At 48.6% G+C, this 18,970-nt stretch overlaps 1 protein-coding gene, 1 long non-coding RNA gene and 1 other non-coding gene across 3 annotated transcripts in view; 2 read left to right on the forward strand and 1 right to left on the reverse strand.

The window, feature by feature from the left end:
• The window catches only part of TMOD1 (tropomodulin 1), an 86,324-nt gene that overhangs the window by 7,637 nt on the left and 59,717 nt on the right, over positions 1-18,970 (forward strand). Inside the window, exon 2 of the mRNA XM_019454414.2 lies at positions 13,246-13,411. Coding sequence (XP_019309959.1) covers positions 13,292-13,411 — 120 coding nt within the window. The 5' untranslated portion in view covers positions 13,246-13,291. The remainder of the gene's footprint in view (positions 1-13,245; positions 13,412-18,970) is intronic.
• On the reverse strand, positions 13,643-18,040 carry LOC128778618 (uncharacterized). The gene is made up of 2 exons (XR_008424258.1): positions 17,815-18,040; positions 13,643-13,870 (listed from the first exon to the last, which is right to left on the reverse strand). It is a non-coding gene; the product is annotated as an uncharacterized LOC128778618 (long non-coding RNA).
• Positions 15,877-15,984, forward strand: LOC128778708 (U6 spliceosomal RNA). Its single transcript, XR_008424437.1, has one exon. It is a non-coding gene; the product is annotated as a U6 spliceosomal RNA (small nuclear RNA).

An 18,970-nucleotide genomic window follows, 5' to 3' on the forward strand; every position in this document is an offset into this window, starting at 1 on the left:
GATGTATTTAGTTAAGATGAGGCCTTACTGGGTTAGGGTGGGCGCTAAATCCAATGACTGGTGTCTTCATAAGATGAGGAGTGGACATACACAGGGAAGGAGGGTCTGTGACGGCAGAGTCAGTGATGTAGGTACATGCCTAGGAATGCCAAGGGATATTGGCATCACCAGAAGCTAGGAGAGAGGCATGGGACAACAGATTCTCCTTCCGAGCCTCCAAAAGGAACCAGCCCTGCTGACACTTGATTCCCAATTTTTGACATCCTGAGTTGCAACAGAGTAAATTTATGCTGTTTTAAGCCATCCAGTTTGTGGTCATTTGTATGGCAGCCCTGGGAAATTAATACAGCCAGATTACTGCAGTTTCATTTCTTCATCTGTAAAACGGGGATTAAAAAGTACCTGCTTCACAGTTATTAAGATTGCACGACATGATCTATATAAAGAGCTTATCACTGCGCCCGTTATGCAGTATGTACAGAATAGCACTTGCTATTATAAGGTACAGTGACGTAGCGGGCAGTAATAGCCCCGAGGGTGGGTTAACAGCATTCCGCTGTTTGTCTGCATTAGAACTTGTGTAGCCAATGCCCCATGGATGAACTTTCATGTGGTTCCCAGTGTTTTGCTAATACAGATAATAATCAGATGGTTTGTACATGTATCTTTGTAAAATTCAGGGAGTCAACGAGTGGGATGAGTTCCTAGAAGTGGACTTGCTGAGTCAAAGGGCGTGTGCAGTTGGGTAGATAGGGCTTAACTTGCCTTGAAGGAGGGTAAACCAATGTGTGCTTCTGTTGTATGCGACAGTGCCCGTCTCCCCCATGTCTTGTGAACACTGGGAATTCTCAGGCCTTTGCATCTTTGTCGGTGTGATAGATGAGAACTGATGGCTCGCTTCTCAATTTACCTTTACATGATTATGAGTGAGCTTTTTAGCCATTCGTATTTTTATGTGAATTGCCTGTTCCTTTCCTCATTCTACATTTTCACTGGACTGGTTTTGTGTTTGTTTCTGGTTTGGTTTAGTGTTTTGGTAAGACTCTGCTAAATAAATTATCCCTTTGTTCAATGTGCAGCAAATAATTCCCCCATTTGCCTTTTGGCGTTGTTCATGCTAATTTTCATATTGGTTTTTCAGTAAATACAAAGACGAGCTTCATAAGCTTACGTTAACACCTGCTGTAAGGCAAGGTGACAAGCTGTGTTTGTAAAATGGAGAATGAGGAGAGGAGTGAAGTCCACAGGCTTCTAATTTTTATTCTACCAGTGCTTTTGCTTTGTCAAAGCCAGTAATAATGCTAGGCATTCGCTCATTTACTTAACAGACCTGCCGTCAGCACCTGAGAGGTGCAGGCTTCCTGTTGGACAGTGGGGGAGAGAGAGGCTTGCCCTCAAGTAGCTTCCAGTCTTGGGGGCAGAGGGTGCAGTAAGACGATGTTCCCGATGGCCTCTCCCATTTGTCTGAAGGTATTTGTCTTGCCTGACCCTTTCCAACCGGGAGAAAGATGACCTGGAAGAGGCTGGGCCTGGTGAGAACTCACGGTGGCTCAAACCAGGGGCGTTGCAGCGAGGTGGGGAGAAGGAGCCACCGAGTGGACTATGACATGGTCTGTAGGCCAACTATGGTCGGGAGATGGTGTCAGAGCCCTTTCCTGGAACCCTGTTGCTTACAGTGATTTGTGCGGTGACTCAGACACTGACGACCTCAAGAGACGCAAAATGAAATACACCCTGGTGCATGCACACACATGCACGTGGCCTTTCTAATTCAAACCATTGGCCAATTTTGACTCACATGTAGACCTTTGAAGCCCACTGTGTCCTGGGACGGGGCTCGTAGCAACTGCAGAAAGAGGCAAAGTCAAACACTGTGTTTAGTTTCCCTGCTTTTTCAGCAGGTGCTTTCCTGTATGACTAAGAGGATGAGATCAGCTGGGGAAAATAAAAGCAAACGGGCCAAAAAAACAAGTCTTTTAAAGATAGCTGGTCTCTGAGTCCCCATCCTCCCCACCCAATGGCCCCGAGCATCTTTCATAATAGAATCAAGCCTTAAATCTCATCTTTCAACTCCCCCAACCACCACCATCAATCGGGATCTCAGCCGTCCCTGGAAGGTCTCATCTGGGACTGTGTCATCCCTGCTCACGTGCCTGTTGTAACCCTCCCCACCAGCTCCAGAATCAGCCCAGAGTATCTTTGTGCATTTTTTTACTGTTAGAAAGTTCCTTACGCAGACTGTAAATCCATGTCCTGGTCATCTCGGTAATCTATGTTTTCTGCATGCTGGGGACCCACAGACCACATCTGTTGCTCCTTCCCTGTCAGTGCCCTGCAGGTTTGAAGAGTATGACCATGTCTTCCAGGGTCCTTCAACTGTTCTTCACATGGTCCCCCCTGCTCCCCTTCTCTGGACTTAGCGCCACTCGTGAGAGAAGGTCCAGTTCACAAAAGAGGTCACTCACATGGCCAATAAATGCATGAAATGTACTCAGCATCATTAGCGATCAGGGAAGTGCACAATGAGGTACGACTACCACCCACCACCGTGGCTAAAATGAAAAGTACTGACCATAGCAAGAGATGACAAGTTTGCAGAGCAACTGGAACTCTCATACATCACTTGTGGAAATGTAAAATTGTGCAATCACTTTGGGAGAAACTCTTTGACAATGTCTACTGAAACTAAATGTACTCTTACTCCGTGAGCTGGCAATTCTACTCCAGGGATGTACCCAAGAGAAATAAGAGATTGTTTCTACCGAAGACATGTGTAGCCCTATTTATAGTTACCAAATACTAGAAATAATTTAAATGTTCATTAGCAGTAGAGTAGATAAATAAATTATATAGTTTATTTAATGGAATACTGTCTCCATCAGTGAAAAAGAATGAACTGCTGCTAAAACACAACACAGATGAATCTCACAGATGAAATGTTGAGTGAAAGAAGCCAGACACTGGCGCCCGGGGTGGCTCAGTCGGTTAAGCGTCAGGCTCTTGGTTTCGGCTCAGGTCTTGATCTCACGGTTTGTGAGATCGAGCCCTGCATTGGGCTCTGTGCTGACAGTGTGGAGCCTGCTAGGGATTCTCTCTGTCCCTCTCTCTCTGCCCCTCCCCTGCTCTCTGTCTCTCAAAAAATAAATAGACCAAAAAAAAAAAAAAAAAGGAAGAAGAAGAAGACAGACACAAGAACAGACTCACTGTGTGTTTTCATTTACATGATGTTCAAAAGCAGTTAAAGCTAATCTGTGGTTGTAAAAGTCACAGTAGTAGTTACCTTTGAGGGAGATGGATGGGAGGAAGTATAAGAGCATTCTCGTGTGCTGGAAATGTCCTGTGTCTTCATCTGAGTGGTGTTTACACAGGTGTAGACATGGAAAATTCAGGGAGCTATACTCTCAAGACTTATACACTTGACTGTATATAAAACCAATGCCTTAAGAAAAAAAGAAAAAAGTACCCCCCCCAAGTGAAAGAGTGGGGGCCCAGAGCTGAGTTCCCACAGGAGGCCAAGCAAAACCACCATTGCCTTGCTTTGGTCACTGTCCTTTGATTAATTCAACTGAGATCCCACCATGAGTTGGGAGGCCCCACACTGTTGACTTACCCTGGGTCAACAGTCATTTGAGAACCACTAAGTCTTTCTCGTGGCTGCTCAGCTATGTCCACCGGCCTAGTGATTATGGGGTTGGCTTGCTGGGCCCCAGGCATTGTGGGACTGGGAAGAGGGGAAGGAAACCAGGAATCTGAACTGCATCATCCTTTATCTCATTTCCTCTGTATAGCACCCCTTGTGAGGTGAATGTTGTGCCTTCACTATAAAAACAAATCCGTGAATCTCAGAGCAAGGCAGGGGTTTTAGTCTGCATGACCCATAGTCCAAGCTTTGCCTTTCACCAGACTGACCAGAGAGGAGGCCTCATCTGTAAAGCGGGGCTCATGGCCTAGCTTGTAGCCCCTGGTGGTGGAGGAAGAGACCATGTGTGTGACACCACCCCAGGAATTTCTGTGTGACTGTTATCATCCCAACTTAATGATAATTTTCTTGAGGGCCAGGAAATAACAATTTCTGTCTGTGCCACAAAGGGGCACCATGTCCTGCCCATACTAGGTTCTCAGTAAATAAGTGAATTGGGTTGTAGAAACTCAGCTCCAGAGAGGTATAGCAGCTTGCCCAAGGTCACACTGCAAGTCCTCAACCAATAGGACTTGTAACCAGATCCCCTGACTCCCATCCAGATGCTCCTTCTGCCATTGTACAGTGGCCCCAGCTTCCTGTGGACCTCAGGGACTGGAGATTCTCATGGGTTGGAAGCTACTAAGGAGGAAGGAAAGGCCCGGCCCAGGGAAGACAAGGCCGAGTCTGGCCCTGGGGCCTTCAGGGTGTGTGTCCTGGGAAGTGGGCTGGGAACAGGTTGTAGGCTATGCAGTTACTCTCTTGAAATTCTTAAATTTATCTTTGGATTTGGATTTTTACGTGAAGTCCCATGGCCAACAGAGCATACACCAGGGCTTGGAGCCTTGGCCCCAACAAGGTCCCACCTCCTGCTGCCTCTCTGCTTCCTGGGGACAGGTTCTTAGACTCCAGCTGCCTCACCTCCTGGTGCTCCCAGATCCCGCCAGTCTCCCCCTACTCCCCCTGCCCAGCTACCACTGGGGATCTCTAGTGCCTTCAGCTGGCAATTCTGCAGGACAAGGCTCTTGTCCACCCCGGGTCCAGGCACCTAGTGTCCTAACACAGAGGTCGGATGCCCTCAGATAGCCCATTTCTGTGTGTTGGGGCAGTGGCCCAACTGTGGGAAAGGGAGATGCCTGGCTCAACTGTCTGGCCCCTCATCAGGGCAGGGTGTGTGTGTTCTGCTTCGGGCAGGGGAGGGAATTGGCAGCTAGCGGACTTGGTGTGCCCGCTTTTTGTGTCACAGCACACGGGCACCTGTGTGATCAAGACATTAAATAATAAGTAAGAAAACACTATGACAGATCAAAAGCGAAGCTATGAGAAAAAAGCAAAGTTTTGTATCTTGGTACCTTTAATGACACTTTTTCCCTGATTTTGAACAGAGGACCCTATAGTCTTATTTTATACCAGACCCAGACCCAGCAAATTCGGGAGCCAGTCCTGCCTGGGAGGATCTCGAGGCAGGGCAGGGTGAGGGGTTAAGTGTCATGCAGGCGCTCCCTGGGGAAGCAAGATGGCAGGGGATGTGGGCCTCAGGCTGCTCTCTGACTGGATCTCATCACAGGTGACAGCATGCCCCAAAGCACTCACTTCTTGCCCTGCAGGGGACACAGAACTGCAGGCATGAAGTGGCTGAGGTTTTATGAGCTGCAAATGTCTCTGCATATTGCGTGGTTATTGGCGTGATTATTGCATCCCATTCTACGACCCTCTTTTAAACCTAACCATTGAAGAAATTAAACCCCCCACAGCTTCCATTACCTGCTGGTTGACCCCACCACACCCTACCTGGCAGTCCCCACCCCGCACTGATTGAGGGTTGGTTGGCTTTCTCCCCTTGTGGGTCACTGGCCTAGGATGGAATTCGCTTGTCCCCAGGCCTGTATCCCTGACTGACCTGCACTGATGGCACCCTCACCCTGAGCTAGGTCACAGCTGCATGCTGAGATGCAGAGCTGGTCAGAGGGTGCTCCCCCTTCCTCCCCCCACCCCCCCCACCCCCCCCACCCCCCCCACCCCCCCCCACCCCCCCCCCCCCCCCGTCCCGGCCAGCAGGGGGCGGGGGGGGGGAGTTGAGGGGTGTGGGAGCACAGAGTTCCCCACTAGGCAGGGCAGCACTGCTTCCTCAATGCAGGGAGAGGCCAGCTACTCTAGTAATGAGGGGGGGATGCTTTGCTCTCTGGAGAGGCTGTGCCTCCAGGACTTAGCAGGGCTTCCAAGAGCGTAGAGGCTGGGAGAGGCTACTCAAGGCTGAGAGGACATCCCGGAGGCCTGAAATGTCAGGGGTGCCTGGGGTGAGTGGTCTGGCAGAGCCAGAAAGGGAAGGCCTGGGCTGGATCAAAAGCGGAGGAGGCCCATAGGCCACCAGCTCTCCCATGGCCTCGAACTCCAGGCCAGAGTTTGCTATCTGTCATCATAATGGGGGCTACTGAAGGTGGCTTTCAGCTCGGGAGCAGCATCACATCTGCTTTTCATAAAGATCATTTAGAGGCTGAGTTGGGTGTGGACAGGAAAGTAGGGGAACTGAGGCAGGGAGACAGGCTTGGGGGGCCGTGGTGATAGCATAGATTTTAAAAAGGCAAGCCCCGTAGGAAGGGAGAGAGGGGACAGACAGGATGTGAGAGAGGTAGGCTTCTAGTCACAAAGGACAACTAGAGTATGACTCCAATTGGGTGAAGTACCTAGTCACATTCCTCAGGACAGAAATAGGGTGGCGGCTGCCAGGGCCTGGGGTGGTCCAGAGGGCAGAATGAGGAGTTTGTGCTTAATGGGGACAGTTTCGGTTTGGGAAGATGCGCGTGTTCTGGAGCTGGACGGTGGTGATGGTGCACAGTGTGGCTGTGCTTAACTGTTTACTTAAAATAGGTTAAAATGGTAACCTATTTACGGTTAACACGTTTTAGGTTATGTGCATTTTATCACAATTTCAAAAAAAAATGTAATGTGTACAAAATAAGAGAGGAAAAGGGAGAGGCCGGCAGGCATGGGGACTTCCCAGAGTGAGGGGAGTGGGAAGGGAGTGTGCAGGCTGGCCCCCTGCTGACAGGCTGCACAGGTGCAGGTGCGGTCCCCCAGGGGAGAAGAAGGTGGTGGTGGTGAGGCAGGGGGACTCCAGAAGTGCCTGGCAGGAGCCTGGGCTGCAGAGACTGGCTGAGAGTCATCAGCTTATCGCTGGTAACCGACCCCACACAGGAGAAGATGAGAAGCCCCAGGGGAAGCGTGAGACGTGAGAAGAAGGCAGAACCCCCAGGATGGGTGGGCCAAGGAGAAGGCCTCATCAGGGAGACTGAGAAGCAGGGGCAGAAAGGAAGGAGGGAAACTGAGAGTAGAGTCTGAGCTCTTGCTCTTGTGGAACTACAAGAAGAAGGGTTCATTCAAGACTCCTGAGTGCAGTGAGGGGAGTGTGTGGGAGAGAGAGTGGTCCTCCAAAGGATTGTGGGAGGATCGGGGTGGGGGGGGGGGGTGGGTCTCATGGGAATACAGCATGAGCTACAGCAATCCAGGCCTGAGGGAGCCGGGCACTTTCAGGGACACGGCGTTCTCCACCTCTCTCTCAGTCCTGTGAATTCACCCTCCTCTGAGGACTCTTACTCCCCCAAATGTCTCTTCCCTCATGGCCTCAGCTTCCATGTGCTCATGGTGGTGTCCTCTCCTCACCCGCAGCTTCCCCTGCCACCTGCCTCACTTTCTCCTTATGTCCCAGTTGAGTGCTGTTGTGGCTTGGATTGTATCCTCCCAAAACTCACACCTGTGAATAGGACATTATTTGGAAATAGGGTCTTTGCTGATGATCAAGTTGACATAAGGACATGAGGGCAGGTCCGAATCCAATATGATTGGTGTTCTTATATCAAGGGAACGTGTGGACACAGACATGTACAGAACAGGGAGACCATCCTCAAGGCTAGGAATGCCTGAGGCTCCCAGAGCTAGGGGAGAGACATGGAATGGATACTCCCACAGAGCCTTCAGAAGGAGCCATCTCTGCCAACACCTAGATTTTGAATTTTTAGCCTTCAGAACAGGGAGATAAACATTTCTGTTATTTAAGCCAGTCAGTTTGTGGTACTTTGTTAAGACAATCCCAGGAATTAATACAAATGGCAGGAAATAAAAGCTCATTCACCCAACTCATCTTCTTCTTTTTTCTTCCAACCCACCTCATGGGTCATTGACTAGCCAATCAGTTTGTTGCCCTTGAGACAGGCACCCACTTTGTCCAATCAGCTGCGGGGAGGTGTCACATGATATAAAGCATGGCTGCCCTCATGTAGCAGAGTGCCTCATGAAGGAGAGCAGTGGAATCAGCTCTCTCAAGAGGAACAGGGGACCTCTCAGGTGCTTGTGTCCCTGAGGCCAAGGGGAGAGAGAGGTGCAGGCTTCAGTGATGAGGGATAGTGGCTTAAAATCTCTTTGATCAAAGTGTCTTCCAAAAGAGAAGGACATGAAAAGATGGGGTGTGAAGACTCAACTTTGTAAATCACCCTTTCTTCACCTATCATGGAGATGTTCACTGTGGCTGGAACAAGAAGACGGTATAACTGGAAAATATTCCTCTGAACTTGAGGCCCCGCCCTCCTGACCTCAGGAAAGTGCAGTCCATAAATCAAGATCCTGCTCCAGTGCCTCTTTCCAGAGTTTTCCCACGGGGACGGATGCTGGAAAAGCCATTAGCAGAAGTGACTGGACCCACTTCCCATGAAAGATTTAAAAGTGCATTTGGTACTCCAGGAACTTCCCCGCCTCAGAGCTTTCATTTCTGACGCTTCCTGATGGATGGCCTCAGCCCTTGACCCACTATTTTTCTACTATCCAACCTGCTTAGTTGTATTTCCTGGCACAGCCTGTAAAGTCTATTTTTTTCATGTGGAGCAGTGGTTTAAGGCTTCTGCCGTTGAGAAGCAGGGTGGCCAGATGTGCTGCCAGAGTAATATATACACTAGATTTGGAAGAATTAAGTTTTTCAATGTGTTTTAAGTTTGAGCTGCCCTTTTATTTTTCTCACTGACTCTTACTGAGGATTCAATTTATAAAGCAGGTAACAGAGGTGCTTCAGGTGGGCCATTCTGGGGGCTTCATCACCCCCCTTCCTGCCGGCCCCTCCCCTCTTGGGTTCCCAGTCCTCTGAGACCTGGTCCCATCTTTCCGTTTTAAAGATGGGAAAACAAAGGATCCAAGAAGAGAAGGGACTTGCCCAAAGGCCCAAGGGCACTAGACCCAAACCCAGATGGGCTCATTCTCTACTAGCACACTTACCGGGCACAGGGCTAGGCAATCGGGACATTAAGGCAAATAAGACATATGTCATTATCTTAGGGGAGTTACAGTCTGATGACAGTGCATGGGGGAGCAGGAGGGGGATGGGAAGGTGACCCCGGCAGGAGTGGCAGGGACAGCAGCAGCCTCATAATAATGACTAGTATGCTGAGCCTGCATTGACCACACAGCAGTCCCAGACTTTGCACCTTCTCTGCTTGTGTCCGCTTAATCCTCACACCCTGTGGAGTGAACGAGTACGGTTACCCTCTCACTGTACAGAGTGATGGTCAACTTTTTATTTTAGTAGCTGAATCCCTTCTTTAAGGGAAGTCTGATATGGAGCCCCAAATAAATCAGGCAAAACCAGGGTGAGCCCCCTCACTTAGCCTTTCCTACTTAACCCCCAGCAGGGGCCCTGGAGGGGCCTGAGCTCTCCCTGAACACAGTTTAAAGACCGCCCATCTGATCCAATGTTTGGATGTCTCCAAGAGGGATAGGTTACCAGCAGAATTTCCCAGTCCGCAGTCCGCTTATGCTCATTTTACAGATGAGCAAACAGAGACCCAGAGGAAGGGAGGAAGGAACTCAGCAAGGGTCACCTGGGGAGTTAGCGCCACAACTAGCACTGCAACCAGAGTCTTATGAATCTCAGCCCTTTGTCCATCAGTAATATCTCTTTTATTAGGAAATGGAGGCCTTTTATTAACAGCTAGAAATACCATCTCTTCCAGCCGTATTTTAAAGCGGAGCTTACAGTGGGCTCTGTGAACGTGGTTTTCCCCTCCCTCTTACCCTGCCCTTCCCCACCTCCAGCTCCCCACATCACTGACATTAGGAGGAGAATCTTGCTTTGGAGAAGCCATTTCTGGGAGCCAAGTGGGTGAGTGTGGCTTGAAGCTGACAGCTTCATAGTTTACCTTAGGAGTCCTCTGTTCCTCTCAGCTTATTTCATGCAATGCCTCATCACCCCGTAATATTCACAGGACACTTGACATTAGAAAGGGCCTTTAAGTCCTCTGAAAAAGGATGTTGAATTCAACAGCACCTTGGAGTGTGCAAGTGGAACATTAACTTCCCTTCCCTGTGTGCACTAAGAGGGAGGCTCCTTCAGGAAAGTTGATGATTGCACCCCGCAGGGTGGCATCTCTGGAGGTGGCCTGCCACCCAACCCGTCCCTCTTCAGCGGGCCCCATGGTCGCCACCTACTTCTCTCTTCTTGCTCCTTCATGGCTCCTTTTCCTACTCTCCCTTGTCCTGACTCATCCCTTCTCCAGGCTCCGTCCATGACTTTTTTCTAAGGATTATAGTGCATATCATCTAGGAAATGGGTCAGCTGGCAAACTGGGAAGCTCCCAGGGTCCCAAACTTGTCCCAGCTCATCCTGTCCCCAAGTCCCTTCTTGTGTGAGTCTGAGTGGCCCAGAGGTGAGGCTAGGGCTGTTACCCAAACTTTGTTTCATGGGATCCCAATCCCAGGAGCAGTTCCTCAGACACATGGTTTCATGGTCAAAGACCAGGAAAATTCTGCTTATAACCTGTTTCTCCTGGAGACACCCACTGTGTGGAAGCATACCAAAATTTCTGAGAAATCCTGTGGTCTCAAATCCTGTGGAACTTTGTATGACACAAAATCTGTTTGAGAGCCAAAAAAAACGTGTTTTGCAGCTAGTTCAAAGGTGTCTCTGTGAGTTAGTTCTGGAAGCCTCTGAACCCTTCACTAGGGTCCCTTTCAGCCATAGATCCTCTCCTGGCTCCACTCAAGAAAAGCCAAATTAGGTTATTCTCTGAGAACATTCACGAAGGTTTTTTTTTTTTTTCCATCTATACCAGAGCATTGTCAGCTGCTTGTGCTTTCTTTGGAAGTAAATAGAAATGAATCAAGGGGGACCCATTTATGGTCTGAACATTGCATTGGGGTCTGGGCAAAGGAAGACATCAGGCTAATCCAATCCATTCTTAGAGGAAAGGATGGCATTGGGGTTTTCTGTATTTGGAAATCAAGTCCTTTCTTATCAGGCCAGCTGTCATATTTCTCCTACAAATATGCTCACATGTGTACAAACTTACATTAATAACACATATCTCTCCTTTCTGAAATGGAGGCTTTATCTGTCAGCTTAGCGAACTTTGATTTTCATTTAAGTACACGAATTGTTCTTAGTTAACAACTATTCCAGCTTTTGATTGGTTCATTGGTTGTCTTTTCCTGGCTTTCATTTCTCTCTACCCTGGAAAATCCCATCAGTCATTTCATGGATGAGCCATGCTGTGTGTGCGTGTGTGTGCGTGCGTGTGTGTGCGTGCGTGCGTGTGTGTGTGTGTGTGTGTGTGTGTGTGTGTTTGCGCAGGAGTCTAAAAACAAAAACTGCTGTGACAAAGGAGATACTGGTTGTATTTGTTTGCTGGGGCTACTGTAACAAAATCCCACAAACTGAGTGGCCTAAACAACACAAATTTGTTGTCTCAAATTTCTGGAGGCTAAAAATCCAAGATCCAGGTGTCAGCATGGTTGGTTCCTTCCAAGGCTGTGAGGGTCCATTGCAGACCTCTCCCTCCTCTTCTGGTGGTTCTCTGGCAGCCTTTGGCGTTCCTTGGTTCATTGGAAGCATCACCCTGATCTCTATCTTCACTCTCACATGGTGTTCTTCCTGCGTGTGTGTCCATCCAAATTTCCACTTTTCATGAGGACACCAGTCATGATGCATCGGGAGCTCACGCTTCTCTAGTATGACCTCATGTGAACTTAACTAATTATATCTGCAAGGACTCTATTTCCAAGTCACATCACATTCTTCCTTGCAGTGTGGTGCTGGCGTATGGACGTACTGGGGGCTAGAACTTCAACATATGAACTGGGGAGCACACGATTCAACCCATAACACCAATCCTGGACACAGTAGTATATTCCATTCTGCAGAGTCTAAGGAAGCCCCGAGCTCCTGCCTCACTTTTTAGCCCATCAGCTTCAGAAAAGAGGGTTAACAGCTCAGCTTATGTAGGACAGGTAAGAACAGGCTTGAACATAGAGATGCTAGCACCTTCTGCAGCAAGCTGACATTTTCCAAGAGGAGAAGAGCCTAGGGTCTCCTTAGGGCTGTCTGATGGGGTAAATAAAGGCAGGTAGAACTGGAATCGGGTTGATTTCAATAAAACAAAACAAAACATTCTGTTGTTTGTGTGGCCCTGACTTGGGCCTTGGGGAGAGGGGGGGATGCAGCAAACTGAGACCCTGCCCCTGGGGAAGCCACGGAAGATGGATGTGAGCTGAGTGGAGAGGTACAGACCCAGCGCTAGGGCCATGATGAGCTTTGCTCAGTGAGGGGACACTGAGGCTTCACAGAGGAGGTGATATGGGAGCTAGGCTTGTCCTGTTATCAGTTTTAGCCAAGAGGGAGGACAGAGGGCTTGAGGCATATCAGGATACAAATGGTGGTTCTGGCACTTCCTGGTAGTGTGATTTGTGCGAGTCACTCAACCTCTCTGAGCTGTATGTCCTCATCTGTAAAATGGGGAGAACAGCAGATATCTACCTCAGAGGTTAAATTAGAAAATTCTTGGGGCACCTGGGTGGCTCAGTTGGTTGAGCCTCCGACTCCTGATTTCAGCTCAGATCATGATCTCAGGGTCTGGGGATCGAGCCCCATGTCAGGCTCAATGCTTCAGATTCTTTCTCTCTCCCCTCCTCTCTCCACCTCTCTCTCCCCTCCACTGCCCTTCTCCCCCACTCGCTCTCTCTCTAAAATAAAAAATTTTTTAAAAGAAAAAAAAATCCTTGCAAAGTGCTTAATGTAGGGCTTGAATATGGCAGTAAAAGTTAACTGTTATTGCTGGCTGCTTTTTGTGAGGATCAATTGAGATGTTACAGGTGAAGGACCCGCATGCAGCAGGTGTTGAGTTGATACCCCTTCCCTTACACAATCAGCTTTGGCAGAGCTTCCAGAATTCATGTTTTCCATCAGGGCGTGAGGTGAAGGGTGGAGGGTTGTACAGAAAGTATTTGAACTGCTTGAAGAAGAGTTGAGTTTTCAGGCACTCATAAGCCATTTCCAATCACCTATTTATTTGGAATTAATGGCTGGGCCAATGCAACCAGTTACAATATATTCATTCACATGCCATCAGGGTTTTTACCTTGCACAGTTTTATTGGAGAATTAATCCAACTTAGTGCAGCATTCCACTCTACTAGTTATCATCCTGATGATTCATAGAACATGCCCAGCCACCGTATAAATGACAAGCATTGATTTGGTCTGTGAGAGAAAATCCAAGAATGATCTTCCTAAGATTTTTCTCTTTCTGGCAGGTCATAGATCTCAGAAACTCAGAAGACAAGCACACATTCTCTTACAATGTCATACAGAAGAGAACTAGAGAAATACCGTGACCTGGATGAAGATGAAATCCTCAGAGCCCTAACAGAGGAAGAACTCAGGACCCTGGAAAATGAGCTGGATGAGCTGGACCCTGATGTGAGTAGGCACTAAAGGGGACAGTCATCACAGGTACAGGGGCAGCAAACTTTACCACCTGGTGGGGAGGGACAGGTGCAGACTTCTTATAGCTACCACTTCCTGTTTCCTTTGATGACAATGACGCTGGAATAACACTGCCCTTGCAGGTGTGTGTGTGTGTGTGTGTGTGTGTGTGTGTGTGTGTGTGTGTTGCTTAGGGTTTTCTAGAGCGACAGCATCAATAGGATGTATATTCATATAGGAAGAGATTTATTATGAGGAATCGGCTCACACAATTACGGAGGCTGACAAGTCCCAAGATCTGCAGGCACCAAGCTGGAAGTCCAGGAGGGCTGGCAATGTGGTTCCAGCCTGGGTCCAAAGGCCTGGAGAACCAACAGAGCTGATGGTATAGTTTCAGTCTGAAGGCCGGCAGGCTCAAGACCCATCAGGAAGAGCCCACGTTTGAGTTTGAGTCTGCAGGCAGGAGAAAAATCAATTACCCAGCTCAACACAGGAAATTCCCTCCTGTTCTTGGGAGGGTCAGGGGTTTTTTTGTTCCATTTAGAACTTCAACTGATTGCATGGGGCCCACCCAAATTAGGGAAGGCAATCTGTTTTACTCAAGTTTACTAATTCAAATGTTACTGTCATATAGAAACATCCTTACATGCATACCCAGGAAAATGTTTAACCAAATATGTGGGCACCCCGTTGCCCTGTCAAGTTGACACATAAAATTAACTATCACAGTCTACTCTTTGCAACTCCATACACCTCTCCTTAAATAGTACTTCTCTCCTTATAAAGATAGTAACAAGGTCATAATTCTGCCTAACATGATACAACTAATTATTCCATGTACAACCTCCTAGAAGAGGAGCTAAAGTCTTTGAGTGATTCCATCCTTGACATCCCAAAAGTTAAGTACTGTGGTATAAAAATAACAATACTTAAAATACGACAGTATAAAATCAATACCTCTTATGTTACACTGTAAGAGAATAAGAGAGGGAAAAAAACCAAAGGTATTTGCTTAACACATGCACGTTCAAAGCAAAATAAGGAGGAAACACTCGTGACAATTTTAGTTCTTGTTTCTCTAACTGGTCACATGGTTGTAGCTGGTATTTATAACTACCTTCTTCCACTCCCCCTTCTGTATTCCCTCTGCCTTTAGCAAGCACCTAGTTGGGCATGATTCTCTGCCTGGTTGGATGACTCAAACCTTCATTCCTGAAGGGTCTGGACCGTTAGCGGCCTTGCTTGGATTGGGTTGTTGTAGTTTTCCATTGACTTCAATCACAGGACGTGGTAACAGTAAGAAGGCCCTAAGTAATCTCTGTATTGCAGGCAAACGCTTCCTTACCTCCGCTGTGGAGCAGTAGTCCAGTTCCCCCCTGCTAATCAACATCAGTCACCCCAGCCAGTACAGAAACTCCTTCTCCACTTATTGATTCAGTGGCATGAGGAGCCCAGAGTGGCCGGGGGGCAGACTTAACTTCCAGTCCAATGGCATCATTATTGTGTCTCCTGGTGGAAGCATTCCTCCCTTTGGAACTAAGGCCTCTAGGCCAGAAGAGCACAGGGTCACAGGAACAGGAAGAAAAAATTTTGCCAGTGGGTCACCAGCGGTAATAGTAAGGGGTGCCACTGCCATTTCTACCCTTGATTCCTGGACCCGTGAATCCTGGCTAGGGGAGAAACAGCACCATATAATTGGACGCTGTTTCAGACCAGATACAATCTTCTGGAGAACCTTGCCCCAGCTCTACAAGGTACTGCTACCTGGATGGCCCTGTAATGAAGTCTGCAAAAGCCAATTCCACCATTCTATCCAGCTGGTTGTGTTAGGGTAGTAGGAAACATGTGTCATGGAATGAGTTAACAGAGAAATCAAGTACTAGAAGAGCCCCTTTCACTTGTGGAATATGTTTTTATCATTGCATTTCATGCTTGGCACATTTAAGGAGTGTGTTTAATGCTCAGAATTTGCCTCTGCAGTCAGGATGACAGTAGCAAGCGGCAGGAGGCTCCCTGATCAAGCTTGTGGTTTGGCCAGCCACCTCAAAGCCACGAGCAGGGCAGAGAAAGGGATTCCCAGGTGGCCTACTAGACAGGGGCCTTTGTCCTCTATTTACACCCAAGTACCCAGGTCAATGCTCAGCCCAGAGAAAGTAGATAATGAATAGTATTGAATTAACTGAATTTTCCATTTCATATATTTATATATATTTTTAACTAAAAATTTCAGGGGTGCCTGGGTGGCTCAGCCGGTTAAACCTCTGACTCTTGGTCTCGGCTCACGTCATGATCTCATGGTTTGTGAGATTGAGCCCCACATCGGACTCTGTACTGACAGCCCAGACTCTGCTTGGGATTCTCTCTCCCTCTCTCTGTGCCTGTCCCTTGCTTGTGTTCTCTCTCTCTCTCTCTCTCTCTCTCAGTAAATAAACATCAAGAAAAAATGGAACATTTCAGTGATTGCTTCAGCAGCACATATATATACTAACACTGGAATAACCCAGAGAAGATTAGCATGGCCCCTGAGTAAGGATGACACACATATTTGTAAAACATTCTGTATAAAAAAAAAAAAAATAGTGGAATGTTTCACACCTTTTTTTTTTTTTAAAACCTGTCATTGTCCAACTGTGGTTTAACAGTGATCCATAAAGAAAAGAACACTACTATACCATTTCACTAGCCCTCAAGTAATCACAGCTAGTGTAGGGGGAATGTAGGTTAGCAGGAGAAACACAAGAGGTTAGATGTCACAGTTCCAGCCCTGGCCCTGGCTCTTTCTCTCCGTGTGACCTTGGGCTAGTTGCTGTCCTTCCCTAGGCCTCAGTGTCCCCCAGCCATGAAATGATGGAGTTGGTTGTTCCCTTCAGGGCTAAGCTGCCCTGAGCTTATAACCTCGTCTTATCTCCAGATTCAATTAAATGTCGTATTTCTAGAAAACCCAGATTCCTACTCTGGGGTCCCTGGGTCCCAGGCCCCATAGAATGACAGAGCTCTCTTGCTATTCATGACTTCCCCTTGTGCAGCCACAGATGGTTCCTCTGATGAGACTGCTCTAGGGGACTGGGAGGAAGTGTTGGTGCAAGAGGCTTAGGTCTCTTCTTCCCTCCCCTGCACCCCCGCTCCCCCAGAAGCCTGGGCTTTGGGAGAAACGAGTGCTCTAGGCAAGGAATAAGCAAGCTTCCAGCTCTATTGCTGTGAGATTATTCTGTTGTAATTTGATCCGAGACCACTGTCACATAGGATTATATGAATGAACAGCTTTAAAAAGTGAGAACAAAAGGAGGGTGTAGCTACTTTCGTCAACTCAGTAAACATGGCTTAGTTACCTGTCAGGTGCCAGGCCCTGTGCTGGCCACCACCACAGGAGCCTGGCAGGGACTCTGCCCTTCAGTGCTCAGCCCACTCAGGCTGGGAGTGCAGGCATGATACACATGTCCTAAATGGACCCAGACAGGGAGCTCAGGGAAAGGACTGGTTCTTACTGGCGAAAGGCTCCACAGAGCAGATGATTGATGCACTGGGCCCTGGGGTTTTTCTGAGTCAAGAATAAGAACAAAGAATTTTAGGCCAATTGGAAGCCATGAGCAAAGTCTCGTGTGCAGAAGGTAATTGGGGATGGTAACTAGAATCTCAGTGCAGTTTGTGTAGGGGGTTAGATGAACTTGGAAGGAGGTTTAGGCTGGATAATGGTGGAGGGAGGGGGATTGCAGGGCCAGCCAAAGAGTTTAGACTTTTCTCCGTAGGCCTGAGGAATCTTTGAGGGGCAGTGACTTGGTGAGCTTGCTGGTTCCAGGAGCTCTGAGAACCAATGACCAGAGCAGGTGCCAGTGAGATGGGGGAAAGGTGGAAGGCCCAGCAGGTGGTGGGAGAGTTCCTTTCTGAAGATAAGGAAGGGCTCTGCCCTTCTCTGCAACTTCCCACCGTGTTGTAGAATGTTTCTGTTCCTGGGGCAGAGAAGTGCAGGCTCCCAGAGGCCCTGCAAGGCCTGCTGCCTCCGGCCTTCTCTGGCTGTTGGAGTTGCTCCGAGCCCCCGGGTGGAGATGGGGTTAGATGAGGCTGTGTCTGCAAGTCAGGTAGGTGATGCCAAGGGTCAGAGCCAAGCATCAGACCCGAGCAGGGGAGGGGGTGGGTAGAAGAGCCCTTTCAGAACTGGGGGCGTGGGCCCTAAGGTCTGCTTGAGCCCCAGCTGGGAGCTCTGTTTCATCTCTAACCTGGCAAAGAGTTCTGCCAGTCACCCCACCCAAATTCAAAGTCTTTGGCCTCAGCAGCAAATTCCCAGAGCCCCTGTGCTTCTCACACAGCCAGCTTCCCCCAGCCCTCCGCCCAGGAGGTCAACAAGAAGGTAGGTGCCCCCTGGAACGATGGAGAGCCCGGGACCCAGAAAGCTAACTTACCTAGGTCATGGGACCAGGGTGTGGAGACTCAGATTCCAAGCAGGCTTCAGGTGCTCACACAATTTCCACTCTGGCAGGAGGAAAGTAAATGCGCATTTGGATTTGGAGGAGGGTTGAGCAATCAGAGACCTGTGATTCTCATACCATTGTGGTTTCAAAATGGACATTTTCAAAGACCCCTTTCTCTCTAAGTTCAAGGACAAGGAAAGAGAAGTCAGAAAGAGGATAGGAGGTAACAGAGGCCAGTGGGTTTTTTTGTCCCAGCCACACAATTGGCCCCTTCATGGAGATGTCTCTGTTACCTGATTTGCAAGTCAGTGTGTGACTTTTGAAGAGATCTAGGGGGCCTCCCTACTTTCTGAGAGTGCAAACATTCCAGCTCGGTTTCACCCACCCTTGGCCCGAGTTCTGAGGTCAGCATGGGAGAGGCCAAAGGTATGCAGACCAGGAGAGGTCTCGGAGCCAGGCACCTGGGAGGGGCACAGGGACCAGGAGAGTCCATGTCCCCAGCTTTCAGAGCAGGAGCTGACCAAGAAAGGGGAAGGAGGTTGCTCTAGGTCACATGTCCAACAGAACCAGACCAGGCCCCGGGTCCACTGCCCTGTCTGTTGCACGCTCTATGGCTTGCGTTTTCATTTCTGTTTAACACATGCTTGTCTGGCAATTTCTGTGCACAGGCAGCATTCTGGGCACTTTTAAAATATTAATTCATCCAACCATCATCATAATCCTGTGATGCAGGCATTTTCCAGATGAGAAAACTGAGAGGTGAAGTAAATCGCCTAAGGTCCCACATCTAGGCAGTGGATGAGCCATGACGTGGTTCTGAGAGCCCCTGTGAAGCTTCATGGGTGTCTCAGGAAGATAGTTTGAGCCACAGATGTGCTCTGGTTTTGTAACTGGGGAGACTGCTGTATGGCAGACCATCCTCCTTTCTTCCTGGATGCAACCTGCAGTGCGGTCCAGGTTCAGTCCTGGCTCTGCTCCCAACCTAGGCAGGCGCTTTCCCTCTCCAGGGCTCAGTTTCCCTATCTGTGAAAGGGATGCAGTCAGCCTAGGTGCCTTCAGACATCCCTTCCGGCTCTAACCAGCTATGATTTTATGAGCTATTGCTGGCAATCTTGTTACCTGAATTCAGCTGACGCTTCAGAGGGTT

Source organism: Panthera pardus, unplaced genomic scaffold, assembly GCF_024362965.1.
Source record: "Panthera pardus isolate Hobbes unplaced genomic scaffold, ASM2436296v1 HiC_scaffold_20, whole genome shotgun sequence".
NCBI lineage: Eukaryota > Metazoa > Chordata > Mammalia > Carnivora > Felidae > Panthera > Panthera pardus.